General features: G+C 35.6%; 3 protein-coding genes across 17 annotated transcripts; 2 read left to right on the top strand and 1 right to left on the bottom strand.

Moving 5' to 3' along the window:
* Positions 1 to 3,007: 3,007 nt before the first annotated feature.
* LOC107614622 (putative cyclic nucleotide-gated ion channel 8) lies at positions 3,008 to 5,789 on the bottom strand. Its single transcript, XM_016316764.3, has 6 exons — positions 5,226 to 5,789; positions 4,930 to 5,142; positions 4,499 to 4,809; positions 4,258 to 4,369; positions 3,936 to 4,172; positions 3,008 to 3,834 (listed from the first exon to the last, which is right to left on the bottom strand). The coding sequence occupies exons 1-6, from the start codon at positions 5,787 to 5,789 to the stop codon at positions 3,040 to 3,042; spliced, it is 2,232 nt and encodes a 743-aa protein (XP_016172250.2). The 3' UTR covers positions 3,008 to 3,039.
* Positions 5,790 to 6,632: 843 nt separating this feature from the next.
* LOC107614623 (galactoside 2-alpha-L-fucosyltransferase) lies at positions 6,633 to 11,405 on the top strand. 15 transcript variants are annotated; one of them, XM_088496942.1, is made up of 7 exons: positions 6,652 to 6,819; positions 7,743 to 7,899; positions 8,016 to 8,106; positions 8,322 to 8,606; positions 8,707 to 9,008; positions 9,141 to 9,221; positions 9,663 to 11,405. In XM_088496942.1, the coding sequence occupies exons 5-7, from the start codon at positions 8,765 to 8,767 to the stop codon at positions 11,135 to 11,137; spliced, it is 1,800 nt and encodes a 599-aa protein (XP_088353068.1). In that variant the 5' UTR covers positions 6,652 to 6,819; positions 7,743 to 7,899; positions 8,016 to 8,106; positions 8,322 to 8,606; positions 8,707 to 8,764; the 3' UTR covers positions 11,138 to 11,405. The 15 variants fall into 15 exon arrangements, with proteins under 15 accessions (XP_088353069.1, XP_088353068.1, XP_088353073.1 ...); XM_088496947.1 differs by lacking the exon at positions 8,322 to 8,606 and having other exon boundaries at positions 8,707 to 9,004; positions 9,146 to 9,221; XM_088496950.1 differs by lacking the exon at positions 8,322 to 8,606 and having other exon boundaries at positions 8,707 to 9,004.
* A 5,830-nt stretch (positions 11,406 to 17,235) lies between these two features.
* LOC107617643 (Protein kinase superfamily protein) lies at positions 17,236 to 20,089 on the top strand. Its single transcript, XM_016319455.3, has one exon. It carries the CDS (start codon positions 17,701 to 17,703, stop codon positions 19,792 to 19,794), a length of 2,094 nt encoding a protein of 697 aa, XP_016174941.1. The 5' UTR covers positions 17,236 to 17,700; the 3' UTR covers positions 19,795 to 20,089.
* The last annotated feature ends 133 nt before the right edge of the window (positions 20,090 to 20,222 follow it).

Raw genomic sequence — 20,222 nt, 5'->3', positions numbered from 1 at the left:
TTGATAGCCAACTTAAGGAATTCAAGAGTAAGGCTAAATTTTTTAGTAGAGATGTTACCAAGAATGCTCTCAAAACCAAAACACCTTCACAATAGTGGGATTCTTACGGGGATGAACATCCAGAACTTCAAAAGTTTACTATATGTGTCTTGAGTTTGACTTGTAGTTTTTCAGGACGTGAGTGCAATTGGAGTGCTTTTGAAATGGTAAATTTTTAATTTGATATTAACTTTTGAATTCTATTATTTAATATATTAAATAAATACTTGTAAATTTTGATATTATTAGGTTCACACGAAAAGAAAAAATTATTTAAAAACAAGCACAATGAATGACGTTATTTTTGTGATGACCAATTTAAGATTGGCAAAAAAGAAGCTATCAAAAAACACTGTTGACTATAGTCTTGAAGACTTGGATTCGGATGAAGAATGGATTGTGGAAAATGAAAATATGATAGAAGATTTTGAAGAATTTAACACATAAAATGATGTAAATTTAGTTCCTTAAGAAGATAGAGATAAAGATGGGAGTCCTTTGATTGATTTGGAGATATTCTTCTTCTTGATGATGATGCTTTTAATGAGCTTTTCAACTTTTCTCCTAATGGAAATCAATTGCTTTAGTCTTTATATTTTTTAGTATGATGTTATGTTATCTATTTTATATTTGTGATGTTACATATATTGTTATTTTGAATTTTAGACTTGTGGTTAGTTTATATTTTTATCTTAGAACTTTACAAATGTTACATTTTATTATATATTTATGCTACTTTAGCTTTATTTTATCATTATGTTTTGTTTATGATACTTTTGTCAAATTTAAATTCTTATTTTTATTTAAATTACTTAATTTTATCATATTATAGTACTCTTATATATAATTGATATTGATAAATTTATATATTTGGTAGAATCTTATACGTTCCATTTTACGATTTTAAGCTCTATAATTTTTAATTACTTTTTTGATTCTACATAAAATTTCGATTTTTGCTACCTTGATCTCATACAATTAAATAGGGGTGTAAGTTACCGAACCGGACTGAAAATTACCGCAAAATCGAACCGAAAATTACAACAACCAATTTGAAAACCGAAAAAATCGGTTTTTCTGACAAAATCGATCGGTTCGGTTCGGTTTTCGGTTGGCTCGATAGAAACCGAACTAAACCGAACCGAAGATATGCATACATTTCAATGTTTTAACCATTTTAACCTTTAATCTAACAACAAAAATCCTCAACCCCTAACCATTTCAATGTTTTACTCTTATTATTTCAGTTTATTGACTATTTTAAACCTCTAATTATTGTGATTCATATTCTTCTCATTAGAAATTAAAAACCAAAAAAATTGACCGAACCAAATTGCTGTTGGTTCGGTTCAGTTCGATTCGGTTGTTGTAAAAGCAGCAAACCAAACGGTTGTGTGTTTGTAAGAACCGAACATATCGGTTCGGTTGGTTTTTGGTCCAAAACCGAACCGATAACACTCCTACAATTAAAAACACTAATAATGACTAATTGATGACTACAAATCACAAAATCTATTAGCCTCCTAACACTACTCTTCTTGTTCAATTGTTCACTCACGATAAAGTTTTAATAGAATGTCTCACAAATCAATAGTGTTATTTCCAACTCCCTCACCATGAACAAACCGTACCAAATCATCCAAATATCAGTTTTTAGGACTAGGTATAGCAATGGGTCTTCATGGAGCAGGACCTCTACTCAGCTCCCGTCTCCATTTAATAAACTACCTCTCGTTTCTATTTTATCTTTGTCACAGATCTCTGTTTATTTTCTTTCGCAAGAAGTAGATACCTGCGAATATTTATGGATATTAAATTTTAAATTAAAAAAATAACACAACTAATTCAATCAAATATATCAAATCAAATATAATTTAAATACAATTTTAACATAAAAACATACACATGAAATATGTCAATAATAGCAATATTATGTTCTTTTTAGTAAATCACTTATTCATTTGATATGAATTTTTGTGACGACATTTGAATAATTATTTAAAAAGTACTGAAGTACATAAAAAATTAGAACAAAATTCGCTCTCTAGAATTTTTTAACTTTTTCAAAAACTTAATTATTTACAAAAAGGTTTTTTAAAATAAACTCACTTGACATAAAATTATTAAAATTTAAAAATAAAAAAATTTAATTTTTAACAACATTTAAAAAAATTACATCAAAATTTAACTTTTGAATTTTTTAAGAGGTATATATTTAATATTTAGTTATTTTTATCGTATTTTTAAAATTTTACAGGAATTTATTCTTCATCTTTATGAGAGACCTGAACTTTTTGATACCACCTTAATAGTTTGCATATTTAATTGCACCAAAGTGATTATTAGACATTATTCAAATAAAAAGAAAATCTAAGCTACGATTCACTAAAAGGATTCAATGAAAAAAAATAAAAATATTACTTTTTAATGAACTGTAATGTATTGTTAAAAGATATTTACTTAAATAAAGATGTTAAAAATATTTTTTTATGAAAAAATTTTATTTAAAAATATAATTTATTTATCGTAATATTAAAAAGACAAAAAAAGTCAAAATTTATTGTATTTAACATTTATTAATCATGGTAACAATTAACAAATGCTAAATAAAATAAGTTTGGGCTGATTTTAGTTAATTTTTTTTGTTATTAAATATTTTCGTTTATTTATTTAGTTATCCCTTAAATAAAAATAATACTTTTATAAGATATCAAAATCTAATCCTATTATTAAAAAATTTAAAAAAATATTTTCACATAAACATAATAATTATAAAGTTGGTTAGAGTATCTACCTTGTTTAAATATTTTTGTCCCAGAGATGGAAATTATTATCCATATTGTGAACGCAATATCAAGGTTGAACCGAATGAGAATTCTAGAGAAGTAACTAATTTGATTTATTAATATACATAGGTGGGATTTGGTGAAATAAATACAAAAATAAATGTAATATTGTTGTTGGGGAAGCAGCTGAAGAAGTGGTTGATGGGAGCGATTATTAGCGTGGGTCATCATCATCATCAAGATGGCTGAAGTCGGGTTCTCGAGGCTTTTGGGGGGGAAGGCCGATGCCCTCCGAACTGGAAGAACGGGGCCTCTGCCCACGCAGATTAGTTGCAAACCGGGAAGCATACATAGCCGAATCTAACCCAATAAGCATAGTAGAAGTAGCAGCAGCAGTAGTAGTAGTATTAGCAATAGAAGATGAAGACGAAGAAGATGGAATCAAGGCCTTTGTATCATCGTCGTCGTCGTCATCATCATGATGGGGTTGATCATCATCGTCATCATCATCAGGCTTGATGTGGTGCATGGATGCAATTTTCCTCCTCTGGTGGCGCCTCCAGGCAGCCTGGATGAAGATGGCAGCCCAAGTCCGCCACTGCTGGGAGTAGAAACGGAAGGTGTGCTGAACCTGCCTGCTGTGAAGGCGCCTGAACTGGGAAGCAACAAACTTGAGCTCCTCTGCCTCCAGAGCGAATGCCTCCATTTCATTCATGGCCTTCACAGTCCTTGTAGATGACGGTAAATTCGACGATGATTTTGGGTCCAGTGCCCATGTTAACAGCTCTTCTCCACAGAAGTCACCGTCTTTCAAAAAACCTCTGTTGAAGAATCCACTTCTTCCGCCGTCCGTCGTCACGCTCTCAAGTTGCCCACGTACGATGAACAGCATCTCATTCACCGGATCCCCTTCCCTTATTATGCACGTCCCCTTTGTATGCAGACACGGCTTCAGCCGCTCGCATATCGCATCCAGCAACCGCTCATCCATGTTGGCAAACAGAGGAACCTGATCATCCATCCATCAAGGCATCATCATCTATCAATGTATAATACATACATACACATGCTTTGCTTATATATATATATATATATAGGTACCTAGCTTACCCTTCTGACCAAATTCAAACAAAGGTATCGTTTGATGTCTCTCCTCAGATCTTTGGGAAGTTTCTGAACCAAGCTCTCTTCATCTACTCCACGTGTGTTAAACCATTTACATTTATCATAGCGTCTAACTTTTTCCCTTAGCTCCGCTGGAAGCAAGCGGTGGTGCATCCATTGCTCTGAGTCACGTCTTCTGATCCTCATTTCCTCTAGACGGACAGACATCGATTGAAGAAAGTTCTGGATACAACACCAAAATAAATTATTATTATAGAAACCTTTTCATCCTTAATTAATATATCAACACTTATTGGTATGCATTTACCTGCATCTTTCCAATCAAAACAGCAAAAAGGACAAGCCCCAAAACAGCTAATAAAATGCAAAACAGAATTTCTCCAACGTAGGTGCTAGCTTGAAGCCCTTGACCAAGTGTGCTGCGTAAAGCAAAATAGAATGAAGCTTCTTAGCTTAGTAAAACCTGTTAACAGATAGACACCTTCAAACACACTACTTAACAAGTCCCAATCATCAATACACTAACGCTAGCTTGATTAAGAAAATACCTTATGTTTTGGACACCCCACCATAAACAGTAACATAGTTTAGGAAAGAAATTGATCGATGCAACAATATTAGATGTTATGGCTTGATTGAAAATTCCATAGTCAAATGGGGCGTCGTCATCATCAGCGGAACACTTATTCTTAAGAATCGTTGGGCTAATCCTTCTCCATTCTTCATAGCCAGTAGCACGCTTATTTGAACCCCCACAGTACAAGAAATGCGTGAAACATCGCTCTTCCTCCATGCAAGCATTCCTCCAGCACGTGTCATTACGTTCTACAGCTAATAAGTACCATACAGACCCAGTTATCTGTGACATGAGCATTGCACATTAGAATCACAAGAAGGTTGATGATGTATAGTAATAGTGGGCATAGTAGCTAGTAAAGTTTGCATGACCTTTGGTTGCAATTAATTAAGATGCACTTACGTGGCTGCCAAGCATGTACCAGGTCAAGTAATATGCGGCGCCGACCAAAGTATTCTCCGAAAAAACACCTGCTGTCTTGCTAATCTCTGAGGCCAAAGGTAGAAAGCGTAGAAATCTTGGAAAATATTGGAGGATGACAATGTTCAACAGTTGCGTTTTTGTGGCTAATACCTTTGTGCGCGCTGGATCATGAAGATATCTCCACACGACAATCTACATGCATGACAAATAATGATCGACTCAACAATATTTAATTAATTTCCTAATTGAAAGGAAACGAAACAAAAGCTAATAACCTGTGGCAAAGGCAACACAGAGAGGAAGTCAACAATGAAGTAACGTTGCAAATATCTCTTAGCAATCTCTGCAGGATCTATGACGAGTTCACCTCGTCCAAAGACACGAGAAGAAGGCGCAATGAAAGCAGTGCGAAACTGGAAACTTATGCGAAGGATGTAGATAGCATCGAAGATTGTTCTGAGTGTAACTGCATAGCTTGCCAGGCTGCTGTCTATGGCGAGACAGAATGATTTGTGATTGAAATATGGGAGATAAAAGAAAAGGGGATCAAAAGATACAGATATGATACACAAAACTTGAAAGAATTTATTCCACTGCAGAAGGGTCTTGTCTTGAGGGTCAAATATTTTTCTCTCAGACACTTTAAGATCTTCTGGGAACACTGATGCCCACGTCACTCCACTTTTCAGGGATCTCCCAAGTACTCTTAGCCCATTCGACCCCCTTCTCATTCCTACCCCAAAAGATGTTGATGCATTGTCGTTTCTCCTTATTCCGCCACTCCCACCAGTCGGAGGAAGCGGCCCCAGTCCCTTCAGATTAAATCTTAGTTTCCTCATCTATTCCTATATATGCTGCATCAAGCTCATACGCCAAATCAAATAGGAATTATTAATGCACATGGATGACATTGCATTATTAATTATTGCCTAACTGCTAGCTGACATACAATCAATCAAACGTTTTGAAGATTACAAGCAGTTTAATGCTCCTACGTACAATTGCAAAGCAGACAGACAGATATTGCCGTAGAGAAAATAACGATTGCATATGCATGTGTCTCTGGTATTCTTAATACCAAATGCCCAAGGATGAAAGACGGGATCAGCAACTAAATTATATTAATTATTGAACATATCTATGATTTGAAGATGAACCTAATACATATAATTAATGGCGATGTTTGAACAAGCGGATGAGTCTACGTGCATGGGAATGACAAGTTGACAACCATAAGAATGCAGAGCCAAAAAGAGATCCACAAGTAGAGAAAGAGAAGGAGAAACATGCATCGGGATTCATCTCTCCACCTGATTTGGTTATTTAAGACACTTATGACGGCTGTATGTTTTCCCCGACATTATAGTTACACTTGCTTTTATTTTTTTTTTATTTTTGCAAGCCTCATTTATCTTATTCTTAATAACTTATTTTATTTTCATCCCTTAATTTTTTTTTTTTGGTAAGTTCATCCCTTAATAACCAAACTAAAATTAAGGTTCAACAAGTATTTTTCTTAATTCATTTATCACTTCTCTTTTTTTTTTTTTGGTCATAGTGAGAAATTAGGAATTTTGTAGATTAGTGTTGTCTTTTTTTTTTTTACAGAACCCGGTCCAACAAACCGGCCCATATCCCAAGGAAACGAACTTCCATTTCCAAACCCGACCCGGATTTTAACTGCCACTTCCCTCGACGTTGAGTTATGCGACCTCCATTGCAGACCTTCAAGTTCCAGGTTGTCACTGCCGTCGCCCGATCCCAGCCGGAACTGCCGCTAACTGCAGAACCTCCTATGTTGGTCGACAGCCACGCCAAGATCAGCTCTGTTATATAATACTTACTTCCATCCACCATTGTTTGCTTTTCGTGAGTATTTCCAACTTAATCAGTTGATTTGCCTTAGTGTCTGCGTGTGATCCATTAAGGAGCTTGTTAACTTTGAATATGAATTTTGTTGATGAATCGTAGCTCCAAATCTACTTCAATGCCGGTGACTCCATTTCATATGTTTTTGTGGAATACCGATTGTTGAATCAACGAATATTTTTCAGAATCTTTACTGATTCTGTTTAACCCTTTGGAAACATTCAGTTTAGTCAACTTCAAACTGAACCACAACAAACTATAGTATTTAGATCAGATCACATTTCAGCTCCAAACCAATTCAAATTGAAACCAGGGACACCCCTTACCTGTCGTAAGTACTTACTGATGAAGGAATCAGAGGTCAAATTCCTGTTTTTCTTAACTCACCAAATTATGCCAAAAAGAAATTAAAATCACGTCTTATTCTTAAGTTGATTTTTAACTTCTTAATTGTTTTTCCCTCATATTTAAACCCCAATCAGTAAATTGGGGTGATATTTATATGATAAGGTAAAATATGCCCAAAAAAGGAGTGAAAATTGAGTATGGAAAGGGAAGCAAGGAAGAAGGTGGATTGCAATTTGATAGGGCTTGCAACCCATAAGTAGAGCAGGTTCTTCAGTCCCTGCGTTGCAGCGGATTTGACAGTGGGATTAGGTGGTAGTGAATTAGTGATGCGGTAATGTAACCTGAATGTTCATTCCAGTTCGAGCAATAGTTTTACTTAGCTGATTCTCTTTTATTTTCATTTATATAAATTCTATGTGATTTACTTGTGGAAGATTGATCTCAGAATATACATTCATTTTGTTTCTTTCTGTTCATTTTTATTTTATGATCGTCCACCACACAAAATCTCTAAGAACACTTTTCATTTGATCTTAAACAAATGCTGACAGCCTTTGGGGGTTTATGTGGCCCAGAATTATCAAGTTCCTAACATCAAGAAGCTAGTTGAGACTGCCTTAATTATGGCAAATATAATAGAGGAAAAATACCAGAACCCAAAGAGGAGGGGTGATGAAGACGATTGATGCCTATAAAGCTTCTGAAAAAGCACAATTTGGTAGAAGAGATTTTGTAAGGATTTAAGTTTATTAATTTGCCCTTTGAAGGCAAACATTCTCATTCTTGTCTTTTATTGCACTCAAATTTTCTTCAAGACACAATTTAAAGAATATACTCTGGTTTTTCAGATCTTGGATAATAGCTTCATGCCAAAACCGTTTTGTGGTCGCTAGAGTTGTATTCAGTATTCATTTGAATCATGTCTCTATAATATTTTTGGTAATATCGCCCACATCCTGCCTTTGAGTATTGGTTTTTGACTCTTGAAGTATTATATTTTATGTTTGACCATATGCATGTTTACCTGTTAAATTGTTTTCTCCTTTGGTGGATATAATTGTTAAATTTAAATCTGCATCAGTTGCCTAATCAGTAAGCATAACACTTTCTCTTTCTGTCCACCTTTCATCCTTCCGTTTTTTACACACATACAGACGAGCAAAGTTGAGGAACCTCACTTCGAGTTGGAGGTCCTGCATCTGATCTCCATAATATTTCATCCACAACATCATTCTAACTCTCTATCCTCCGATGTCTTCCTCCCCTTTGCTTCCTTTTAAATTTTAATTGCATTCTCTTTGTGTTACCTCCCTTTTTGTTCGCTTGTAAACAAAGGAGATTTGTCTTCTTTATGCCTTTGCTGTTTGTTTTGGTATCTTCCTCAATTCAGCTATTTTTGGGTGCATTATTCAACTAACACAGTCAGCTTACTTCTTTTGGTATTCTTCTCCTGCTACCTTGATGTATACATGTTCTAGTCTAGGCAGAAGCATTTAAATCCATTGATACCTGAAGTTTTGTGTCTCCTCTATTCTGAAGGGGTTGAATTCTGCCAACAACGCTCTGCCATGTAGAACTTGTGGGGGTAACTTAAAAAATGACAATGGATAGATTGAGTTTCAAGAGATTTAGAACATTATTGGTTGTGGGTTCCATAACCTTCCCTATTTTATTCACACTTATTCTGATGCACCAACACTCTATCTATGATCTTGTTGAGGGAGTTTCCAATATTAACATATTGGCTGCAAGGGCCCAAAATGCTACTACCAATGTCTTAAAAGAAGGGCGTCGCAATGCTACAGTTCAAGTTGAGGAAGGAAAAGATCAGAATGTGGTAGGTAAGGCAATTGTTTGCAACATTTTCTGCCAGCATTTCTTCATCTTTTGCTTCCACTGTCATATGTCTTAAATACTACACCCGTTACTTCATCTGTTGTCCTCAACTTCTGATTCTCAAACTTGTATGTTAGATAAGATGTTGGGAGGCAAACAACAAATCGGCTCAGAAGAACAAGCTCAGACTCCAACAAACGCAGATATTGGTAAAGCTGGTATTTGCAGCTTAATCTCAGCCTACTTTTATTTTCTGATCTACTTACTTGAATGTTCATTTTATTATTTTCATCGTACAGTGCTTGTTCTAGACAAGGCAGGATTAGTTTCAATTATTAAGGGTGTATCTGGTTGTACTTTATAGGAAACATACTTATGACTTCTTGAACTTAAATCTGGATTATTATTATGGACTTGAGAAAATTTCCATTTATTAACAACATTAGTAGGTTACCATTGGTTAAGGTAATCTGATCTTCATTTCTAGCTGAATCTTGTGTCAAAATGAAATACTAACATGGTTTCATCTTATTCATTCCCATCCATGGAGTCAAAGCTATCATAACTTCTGTAAACTATCAACACATTATAATCTAGATTTAAATATTATTTAGAATCCAGGTATCAATATTTAAGAAATCTTTATTTCCACACTACAGGTTCAAAGAATCATTCGTTTGAAGATGAGAAGAATGATTCAACCCTATCTACAGTTGGCTTGTCTAGTGTCAGACTCCTTGATGGACTTCTAGTTTCCACATTTGATGAAGGATCATGCATTAGTAGGTATCAATCTTACTTGTTTCGCAAACGTTCCCCTCACAAACCTTCTGTATATCTGATATCCAAGCTACGAAAGTATGAACATCTTCATAGAAGTTGTGGACCACATACCAAATCCTATGACAAAATTATGGGAAAGAGCACAAAATCTAGCAAAAGCGGTGCAGGTGAGAAGTGCAAATACCTTGTCTGGACAGCTTCCAATGGCCTAGGGAACAGGATGCTAACCCTGGTTGCAGCATTTCTTTATGCTATCCTCACAGACCGTGTTCTACTAGTCAAATTTGGGGATGATATGTCTGATCTCTTTTGTGAGCCATTTGCTGATTCCTCATGGTTATTGCCCAGGAATTTTCGTTATTGGAAGGATCAGAAACATATCAAAACGCATGAAAGCATGCTAATCAATAAGGGATACAATGCAAAGGAGCTTTTTCCATCATTTCTTATTCTTAATCTACAACACACCCATGACGGTCATAATAACTTTTTCCATTGTGATCATTGTCAAAATCTTCTTCAGAGAGTTCCCGTGATGATTTTATGGTCAGATCAATATTTTGTCCCTTCTCTTTTTCTGATTCCATCCTTTAGAAAAGACTTGAGCAAAATGTTCCCCCAGAAAGACACAATTTTTCACCATCTAGGACGTTACCTTTTCCACCCATCAAACAAGGCATGGGAATTAATCAGCAAGTTCTATCAGGCGCACTTAGCCAAGGCAAATGAGAAGATTGGCCTGCAGATTAGGGTATTCAATACTCATAGAGCATCACATCAAACTATTATCAATGAAATTATAGCCTGCGTCCTCAGGCACAAGCTTCTTCCTGAAATAGACATGGAAAAGTCGACAACTTCTTTGAAGAACCGTGCCACAATCTCAAAAGCTGTTCTAGTAGCATCATTATACTCTGAATATGGGGAGAGGCTGAGAAATATGTATATGATGAACACAACAGTGACTGGAGAAGTGATAAGAGTTTCTCAGCCAAGTCATGAAGAGCGTCAAAAGTCCAATGATGGCATGCACAACATTAAGGCATGGAGTGAAATATATTTGTTGAGTTTGTGTGATGCATTGGTTACTAGTCCCAAGTCCACTTTTGGGTATGTTGCTCATGGTCTTGGAGGTTTGAAGCCGTGGATTCTGAAGAGGCCATATGGGGAAACAGTCCCAGAGCCTCCTTGTCAACGAGCCATGTCCATGGAGCCTTGTTTCCATTATCCTCCCAAGTATGAATGTAGTGCCAATAGAACTATTGACTTCACTTCCCTCGTTCATCACGTGGAGCATTGTGAAGATGTACCTAACGGATTAAGGCTGATCAATGATAATCGCAAAGGTTAGCACTTAGTTGCTAATATCTTTACCTTGTGCTTGATTAGCTCACCGATTATCACAGTGATATGATATGAGGATGTGGTTCCCTGCCATCCGCAGTTAATAGCCTAGTAGCCTTGCCTATCTTATCATGGAGTCACGGACTTAGAGAAATATGTAATTTAACTTCAAATTAATTCTTACTTATTGCATAAATGACTTTTGTACTACTATATTTAAATTACATGCTCTTATTCATGAGACTTTAAAATAGTAGGTAATTGACTTGGTCGAATGTTTGTAACTTTGTATATATATTTTAGTTTTATATTAAAAAATCAATTAAAATGTAATTCATTCATTAAACAAAATCTGCTCAGCTTATTAATCAATATCGCGTGTGGTTCTACATGACATTTAATTGACCAAAATTGCGTAGGCAAAGCATCTATTTAAAATATAAAAGTTAAATAGTTCAATACACGAGGCACAGAACAATATTCTCCCCAATTTAGCAGTATCAGTGGTGACGACACGTTACAGCAAAGAACAGTGTTCCTCCAGTGCGTCGAAGCCGAGATTTTCCCGCACAATTTCATTCTCAAAATCAAATTGCTCTCTTTCCTTTTATTTTTGGTGACTGAAAATTAAAAAGCAACAAAAAAAAAAAAAGAAACTTAATTTTTTTCTTCATCTCACCACCCCGCCATCCCCACATCTTCTGATCCTCCTCTTCCTTCTCATTTTTCTCTTCATGTCACCAACTGAAAATTGTGTTTCAAGTCACCAAGATCGGTTGGGCAGTCCTGTTCATCAGAATAGAGTTGGAAGTTGCAAATATGGCAGCAAGAAAAAGCCTTGTGTCGAAGGAGAAAGAACTGAGTGAACTCAGATAAAGAAGTTTAAGCAGCAAAGACTATAGCACAAGGTGAAGAGAGCAGCGGACGGTATCCCAGCAACCAGTAGGGTCGAGATTGTAGCTGAAGATTTGAAGTTTATCTTAAAAGTCAGACTAAATAGGAAAGGAGATTTCGGAAGTCCAGAGAAGTAGGGCGACCCAGAGATGGAGGAAGCACGATGGGGAAGAACAAGGATATTCAAGAACGTGCCACTGCAGTAATAAACAGAGATTAGAGAAGTGTTGGAATCTGCTGCACGTCATGCGCTTGAAAGCAGAAAAAGATCCTTGCATACTTCTTCTTCTTCCTCCAAATGCATAATGTTTCTACTGTTAGTTATTTATTCCAAAGTGGGATTAACACTATTGGGCTTCAGGTTTCAATCAGTATTCATTTTTTTTTGTTTTGCAGTTTAGGGTTTCTATTTAAAAGGCATAATCTATTGAATTTGCATTTATACATCATTAGGTAAGTACTTTAATTATTTGGTCTCTTTGATAGTGTGATTGCTTGAATTGGTGGCATGTTTTTTGGCTATGATACCAGGTATTTATTTCATTTCATTTTGGATTTCATATACACGATTAAAAAATCATTATTCCTTTTTTAAATTCGTGTTTATTATGCCACATCTGCCCCTAATTATTCTTTCTGTTTCTGATTGTGTGCATCAAAGTTATTGATTTCATCTGATTTCTTACTTATAGTAGTTCATTTGTGAAATTCTAACGTGTGTTGACTAAAGATATGAGAGATATATCAAGGCATTTTTCCCCTTCAATCATACTCCAAGTGTAATAAATAACCAAAACTTCTATTTTACAATTCATTCTATTTTAAGCAAGAACTGAGTTGTCACAATATCAAAACAAGAAAATTTTGATGCAGCTTTGTCTTTGGTGCATCTATTCTTTTATAATATTTGTTTTATACATAAAATAAAATTGTAATCTTACTTTAAGTTACTTACATATATCATATGTCTAGACTGATAATAAGGTAAGTGAGGTGATATAAAATTTAAAATAGTTAAATTATGTTATTCACCTAAGGTCCCCTACCATCTCATCTAAATTGAACATTACTAATTGTCATTGTAATTGATGCAATTTTCAATTCTCATGGCCACATTCAAGTTTTTTTTTTACATTTTTGAACTTCTTAAATATCAATTTCCTTATTTATTGTTGTTTTGATTTGTGTCGAATGACTAATATGTGATTAGTGACCCGGCTTTATCAGGTTGAGGCTTAATTGGTCACGAACCTCATCTCGCACAACACATTTGATGAAAATGCTCCCTACATGTTCACTGTGTTCTGATTTTGAGTTAGGGGCTCTGAAAAAATATTGTTTAAGTAGCTAAAGCAAATTACAAATTCCATAAAAAAATATTTTTTTGTTGGTTTCATGATTTAGTTGCTAGATGCCTTAGTTGATAAATCTAATGGCTTCTTAAGATATGCGCTTTTTTTATCTAGAGAACATTGGAGGCCAAAAAACAGGTAGATTAAAGTCCACATGATGCTTCCAATGAGTCTTATAGGTAAATATTGCAAGTTTGTTCTTTCTTTTTGTTTCTTCTTCTTACATTTAATTTTTGTATTTTTAGGAATACACGCTGATACTCTATTCTTGATGATGACTTGATTATAAAGAAGTTCTCCGCAGCAATTAGTGCGTCCATCATTGATGTAATTAGAGTGGAGACATGACTTGAAAGATATGGCATTAGGGATGTTTTTTGTTTAGTTTGTGTATAATTTTATATTCCATAAATTATGTTCTTTTGTTTCCAACTTACCAAGTGACTACAAGGAAGAATATGTTAAACAATAATGTTGAAAGAATGGAGTTAATTTTGAGGGTGTTTGGAAGTTTTTAATAAGTTAGAGTTTAATAAAATGTTTGAGAGAATTGAATTAATTATGGAGAGAATTCTTTGATTAGGAACCAAAAGAATATAATTGAAATAGAACATGTAGAGTGTGTTTGAAATAATTATTTTGTCCTTTAACTATTACCACTAAAGAATTTAGTGAGGATAATTTTGGTAATATCATAGCTCATGAGAATACAATTGAAAGTTAGACCATTTTTTTGTGTGATTTGATTTAAATTGAATCATGAAAATTGAATTCTTACTAGAAATCAAATTTGCGTTACTTTTTACTACTTAAGTATAAAAAAAAATTCTAACACTAGAGTGAATTGAAATCATAATAGTATTATTCATATTATCACTGCATCTACAAATAACACTAGAATAGTCTAATATTCTTCATGTCTTTCTTTTTTTTTTAATTGAAATAATTACAATTTACTTTAAATTTTATAAATACTTTAAAAATAATAAAAATGATCGTTTCTTTTTTACACTAAATAAAATAACCAACAATTTTTTATATTCACGTCATTCTAATCTGTGTATGTGTTGTGATGTGCGGGTATTTTGCTAGTTTTAATTGAAAAACAATACGTGACCAAAATTTAAGTATAAACACGTGGAAAACGTAAATAACTTGCTGGTACTTGATCATTTTCGTGAAGTGGATAAAATAATTCCAGTATATCCAAAATTTATTACATTTATTATTTTAATAAAAAAATTAACAAACTAAAGAATATATTATGTTTTCTGGTTGGGGAGAGGAAGAGAGGGGGACTAACTACCAAGAAAGCAACTGTTAAAGCATCAGTCAGCAAATTAAATGAATAAGGTAGATCAAGGTTGAACTAAAATACACATCATGCATAGATGAACAACGTTAATAACTAATTAATTTTATTATTGTTCCTGTTTGGTAACTAAATCAGTATACATGTGTATTAGTTGATGATTATTTTCTTAGGTTCAAAAAGTATGTCTTTTTTTTTTTTTTATCTTTCTCAAGTTCTTTTATAATTGAACGAATGATAATTATATATATAAAAGCTATTAAGGTTTGAAGCGATCTTAACGTTACGAATTTGATTTTATATCTAATTATATTCAAGTTATATCCTATAAATCTGACTTTATTGCTAATTATATCCAACTTATAACATACAGATCAATTTTTTTTCAATAGTTGGCCAAAAAGATATTTTTATATTAAATTATAAACATTATACCATAAATCCTAAATCATAATAGGAATAAATTAAATAAATGATAAACAAATTTCACCCAATTACTAATTTTTTAAAATAGTTATATTTTAATTTTGTACTTATTCTATATAAATAATTACAGAATGTAAAAATTTTAAAATTTATACATAAACCACTATAAAAATAAAAGTTTATGTGAAATCTAATTACCATCATAAATTGGTAGAAATTAGAGATTTACTTAAAAATTAACTACTATCATAAGATGATAGGTATAATAAATGATAGTACAAGATAGTGAAAAGAGAAAAAAAAACAAAAAAAATATGTAAATTATTACACCCTTTAACAATAGTTAATGTTGACATAAATCTCTATATCCTATAAAAAATTATGATAATAGTCAATTTTTACATAAACATTTTACACTCCATGACGATTTAAATATGTATTCTTGATAATTAATAAATTAATTTTAATAATTAATTTTAATATATACTTAATATTATTATATGTGCAAGTGTTGAAGCACTCAAAAGTAATTAAATTAAGAAGAGTGTTAGGGGGCTAGCAGAATTTGTGATGTTTAACTATCAATTAGTCATTATTAATATTTTCAATGATGTGAAATGAGATCTAATGATGTAAGATTAATTATTTTTTTTTATAGTTAAGTGCTGGCCAAATTTCAATAAAAATATTGGTCCTAGACTTATCCTTAAATTAGAGTGTCTTTTGTTGAGTGCATGCTCATCGCAATGCGCAATAACAACATTCCCCCTTAAGACAGCTAATATGTGCACTTACCTTTAGTGAGACATGTGGCATGCTGTATATGCAGATCATTCCTTTTGGTTTGGCCCTCCACAAAGTGGACGCCACAGAGCACTGATCACACCACCCTAATTAAAACCTACTTTCTTACTTTATTTGTTCGTTGCTTAGCTGTTTGTGTTATCCCAATGAACAATGATCTCTCGAAACCGGAAAGTAGAGCCTCAAAGATTAAAGGAATATTTGTAGCATGCAACGATGAAAAAACAATAACTATTCTCTAAGGATATTCCAACATAACTTATTTTTCTTTTTCTCCGCCCCCTTTTCTGCCGCGAATTGTTTTGATATAGATAACAACTCTCTAAATGATGTTTCATGACAAGAAATGAAAATTGGTGGGAAAGAGGGGGTGTGAACAAGTATAGGAATACCCAAGAGAAAAAAAAACAAGATTGCATTCTTTAGAAATAATAACTAACTTCGCTCTCAAGTAACAAACATGTCATGGAGCGCATGGCCGAAGATGACATTGGCAAAGTCTTTTGTTCGTCGTGTGAAATTTCATTAGAAGCCGGATGTGCCCGGGACAAAAACACGTGCGACAATATAAAAACGTGTTTATTCCGCAAGTCTTCTATTATCTAATACATATGAAACGTAATGATATGATATATATCTTCAACTGTGACCTAAATAATAAGGATATCGCGAACAGTGAGTATGTATTGTGGTGTATTATAGTGCAACATGGGACCGGAGCTCCAATGGGAGAGAATAATGGAAGACAAGAAGTTATGATATCCATCCAACCATGTCCATGCCACAGGTCACAGGTATGGTTATGGAGAGTGAAACAAGAAGGAATAATCGGTCCCAAAAAAAGAAAAAGGGAATAAAAAAGGGGCAGTATATTTTTTCTACAGAAATTATTTTTAATATGGAAATGGAGATGGTGTTTTGGTTGAATATTGATATTTGAAGTGTATTACAGTATTGTGGAACTCATTCAACACGCCCCCACGTGTTGGTCAATATGCTGCCACGTGTTGCACCACGCCCCCACGTGTTGGCCAGGATGCTGCCACGTGTCCAACACGCCCCCACGTGTTGACCTTTTTACCTACAAAATTCATCCATATGTAATTACACCAAATAATCCCATTTCCCAAAAAAACACCAATATTTCTTCCATATAAAAAAAAATCACTACATTCTAAGGAGCGCTCATGTCTAGTGATTGCGCGCAAGACAAAGTGATTTGTTGTTTATGCTACGCCTTACTGTGCAGACCTCCCATGATTTAAGCAAAGGATATGTTAATTTAAAATAAATAATCACGAGACATAATCCTGAACAGTTTAAAAACACTTTGATTTTATTAATAAATGAAGTAATCCCGTTGCAACATTATAATTCATTTGTATTTAGTTTAGGGCGTGGTTTCCTACCTTGGTCCTGGTGTAAGTAATGTATGACTTTGGATGCATAGCTATCTTTTTAGTCAAAAGTACCTCAGGTCGGGTCCCATGCATTCCTCCCTTTTGTTCTATCTCTCACTTCACTTTCCAGTTTCCACAGCCATAGATATTAATCAATATACAAAAAAGAAAATTAGAAAAGAAAGCACAAATCAAGTAGAATAGAGTTGGTCTCGTCCCCTGAGGCCCGAGGCAGACCTGAGGCCAGAGGAGTGATGATTATCTAATCGTAAAGCAAGCGATCCACTTTGGATACCCATTGAAAAGAAAACAAAAGAGGAACAATAATAATAATAATAATAAAAAAACACGAGAATGCTCATCTGCCTCATCATTCATCGCCATGCCTTCAAGAGCGTTGCCAGCAAGTGTTAGCAGGGCAAAGAGCAAGGGCGTGTTCCTTGCACTGTCCATTTCAGCTTGTGCTGTGATCCTGTGCTCTGTGCTTTACTTCCTTTACCATTTGTGGCAGTCTGTGGTGCACAGAGGAGCAAAAACCATCCCGTTCGACGCAAGTGCTCCGTTGAAGCTGCAGAGGTTCTCCTACAAAGACCTGAAGCAAGCGAGCAACGGCTTTGACAGGTGCAACGTGATAGGGAAGGGTGGGTCGGGCACTGTGTTCAGGGGAATACTGAGGGACGGGAAACTGATTGCCATAAAGCGGTTGGACTCCATGACGGTGCAGGCAGAGAGAGAGTTCCAGAATGAGGTGCAGGTTCTGGGAGGGCTGAGGTCACCCTTCTTGGTGACCCTGCTGGGCTACTGTGTGGAAAGGAACAAGAGGGTGTTGGTGTATGAGTACATGCCCAACAGAAGCCTCCAGGAGTCCCTCTTTGGAGATGCAGATGCAGATGTCACCTTGACTTGGGACAGAAGGTTCTCCATTATCCTCGATGTTGCCAGGGCTCTCGAGTTCTTGCACCTTGGATGTGATCCGCCCGTCATACACGGCGATGTCAAGCCTAGCAATGTCCTGCTCGACGCAGACTGCCGTGCCAAGATCTCCGACTTCGGCCTCTCCAGGATTAAGCTCGACCCTCCTGATCTTGCTGTCGACTTGTTCAGCCAGGATCTTTCAGGTAACTTAACTGCCGACACTCATACTCCCACTCACACTCACACTCAGAGTGTTGATGAAGTTGATTTCGCTATGGCCTTGCAAGCCTCCTCTTCCTCCAAGAATAGCATTAGCAGGCCCTGCTTCAATGTTAGACCTCTCAACTTGAATTCTTTTAATTACAATCCCAATCTTGCTGCCGCCGAAGCTGAAATCACCACTGTAAATACTAAAGGCAAGGAAAGCTCTACTTTTGATTTGGGAGGGGATGATTGGAGTGGCAAGTTTGTTCCTTATGATGATGAGTTTTCTAGCCTTGATCATAGCAAGGACCTAACTGGAGTTCATGCTTCTTTCGCGGACGATGACAAGGCAAATGGGAAGCAATGGGGAAAGGACTGGTGGTGGAAACAGGATGGAAGCGGTGAATTATGCAGCAGAGACTATGTCACGGAATGGATAGGGAGTCAGATCGGCCCATCCAACGCAGATTGGGTCGATGCAAAGAGTAACGTTGCCGACAAAGCTGAGTTGGAAAGATCAGGTCCAATGGATGAAGCCAGTGATGCAAACGGACCCCAGCTACAGCAGGTCTTTGGTATGGAAAGCACCGTTGAGAGAAAGAAGAAGAACCCGCGGAAGATGCGAGAGTGGTGGAAAGAAGAGCACATTGCTGAATTGAGCAAGAGCAGCAGCAAGCTCAAGAGTCTTCAAGCCAGGTGGAAGAAAGGCTTAAAAGTGCCCCATTTTGATCTGGGCAGAAGATTTTACCTTTGCAAACGAAAGAACTTGGGAGAGGAGGGTGGTCAGAATGAGTATGATCAAAATGGGGAGTTCAGCTTCAGAAGAGGATGGAAGAAGAAGAGCACTCATTCCGTTGGAAGTGACATGTGGAGTGGGGATCTTTTCAGCCGCGAGCTCAGCAGCACAACCAGCATGAGAGGGACACTGTGCTACGTGGCTCCAGAGTATGGCGGCTGCGGCTTCTTAATGGAGAAGGCCGATATATATAGTTTTGGGGTTTTGATTCTTGTGATTGTGTCGGGAAGAAGGCCGCTACATGTTCTGGCATCTCCCATGAAGCTTGAGAAAGCTAATTTGATCAGCTGGTGTAGGCATCTTGCTCAAGCGGGTAACATTTTAGAACTAGTGGACGAGAAATTGAAGGAACATTACAACAAGGACCAAGCAAGCCTTTGTATCAACTTGGCGCTTGCTTGCTTGCAAAGAATTCCAGAGTTGCGCCCTGATATTGGGGACGTTGTTAAAATTTTGAAAGGGGAGATGGATCTTCCGCCACTTCCATTTGAGTTCTCCCCTTCACCACCTTCCAGATTATATAGCAGATCAAGGAGAAAACAGAAGGGCACTGTCGAATAGGTTTAGGTGTTTAGTGATGTTCATGGAACCTGAATGATTCATGTTGTATGTATATCATCTATCAGATAAGTTATTTGTGGTGTTTTCGCTAGAGCCTACAAGTTGCATAAACTCTGTTTGTAATTGTATGTATCCTTGTCAATTGTGAGTGTGCGGTTGCAGCATTGGGTAGCTTAGCTCTTCATTGTAATAGGTAAGGGCAGAAGGCTATTTTTTAGTTGCAGTTTGTTTTTCAAGAGATCAAATTGTCTTGCAAGGGCTCCCCTAACATGACACCAGTACACCACTGGTTTCTTACTTTCTTTTATATTAGGAGAAAATTAACCCTACTCGTCAACATATAAAGCATAGTTGAAGTTCAACTAAATCATTCTAGTATATGTCCAGTTATGCACACTAAAAAGATCAATGAAATTTGAGGCCAAGCA

This window comes from Arachis ipaensis, chromosome B8, assembly GCF_059453495.1.
Source record: "Arachis ipaensis isolate K30076 ecotype BB chromosome B8, ASM5945349v1, whole genome shotgun sequence".
NCBI lineage: Eukaryota > Viridiplantae > Streptophyta > Magnoliopsida > Fabales > Fabaceae > Arachis > Arachis ipaensis.
The sequence above is the reverse complement of the archived record's forward strand: the minus strand, read 5'-3'. Positions and strand labels throughout refer to the sequence as shown.

What these genes read in the sequence shown, in the direction of transcription:
- LOC107614622 (XM_016316764.3), bottom strand. Translation starts at nt 5,789, where the DNA reads ATGAGGAAACTAAGATTTAATCTGAAGGGACTGGGGCCGCTTCCTCCG. An exon ending in CTGTGTTGCCTTTGCCACAG is followed by an intron (nt 5,143 to 5,225) that starts GTTATTAGCTTT and finishes TCATGCATGTAG; the next exon opens with ATTGTCGTGTGGAGATATCT. An exon ending in TGGGGTGTCCAAAACATAAG is followed by an intron (nt 4,370 to 4,498) that starts GTATTTTCTTAA and finishes TGCTTTACGCAG; the next exon opens with CACACTTGGTCAAGGGCTTC.
- LOC107614623 (XM_088496943.1), top strand. Translation starts at nt 8,765, where the DNA reads ATGACAATGGATAGATTGAGTTTCAAGAGATTTAGAACATTATTGGTT. An exon ending in AAAAGATCAGAATGTGGTAG is followed by an intron (nt 9,009 to 9,140) that starts GTAAGGCAATTG and finishes CTTGTATGTTAG; the next exon opens with ATAAGATGTTGGGAGGCAAA. An exon ending in CGCAGATATTGGTAAAGCTG is followed by an intron (nt 9,222 to 9,662) that starts GTATTTGCAGCT and finishes TCCACACTACAG; the next exon opens with GTTCAAAGAATCATTCGTTT.
- LOC107617643 (XM_016319455.3), top strand. Translation starts at nt 17,701, where the DNA reads ATGCCTTCAAGAGCGTTGCCAGCAAGTGTTAGCAGGGCAAAGAGCAAG.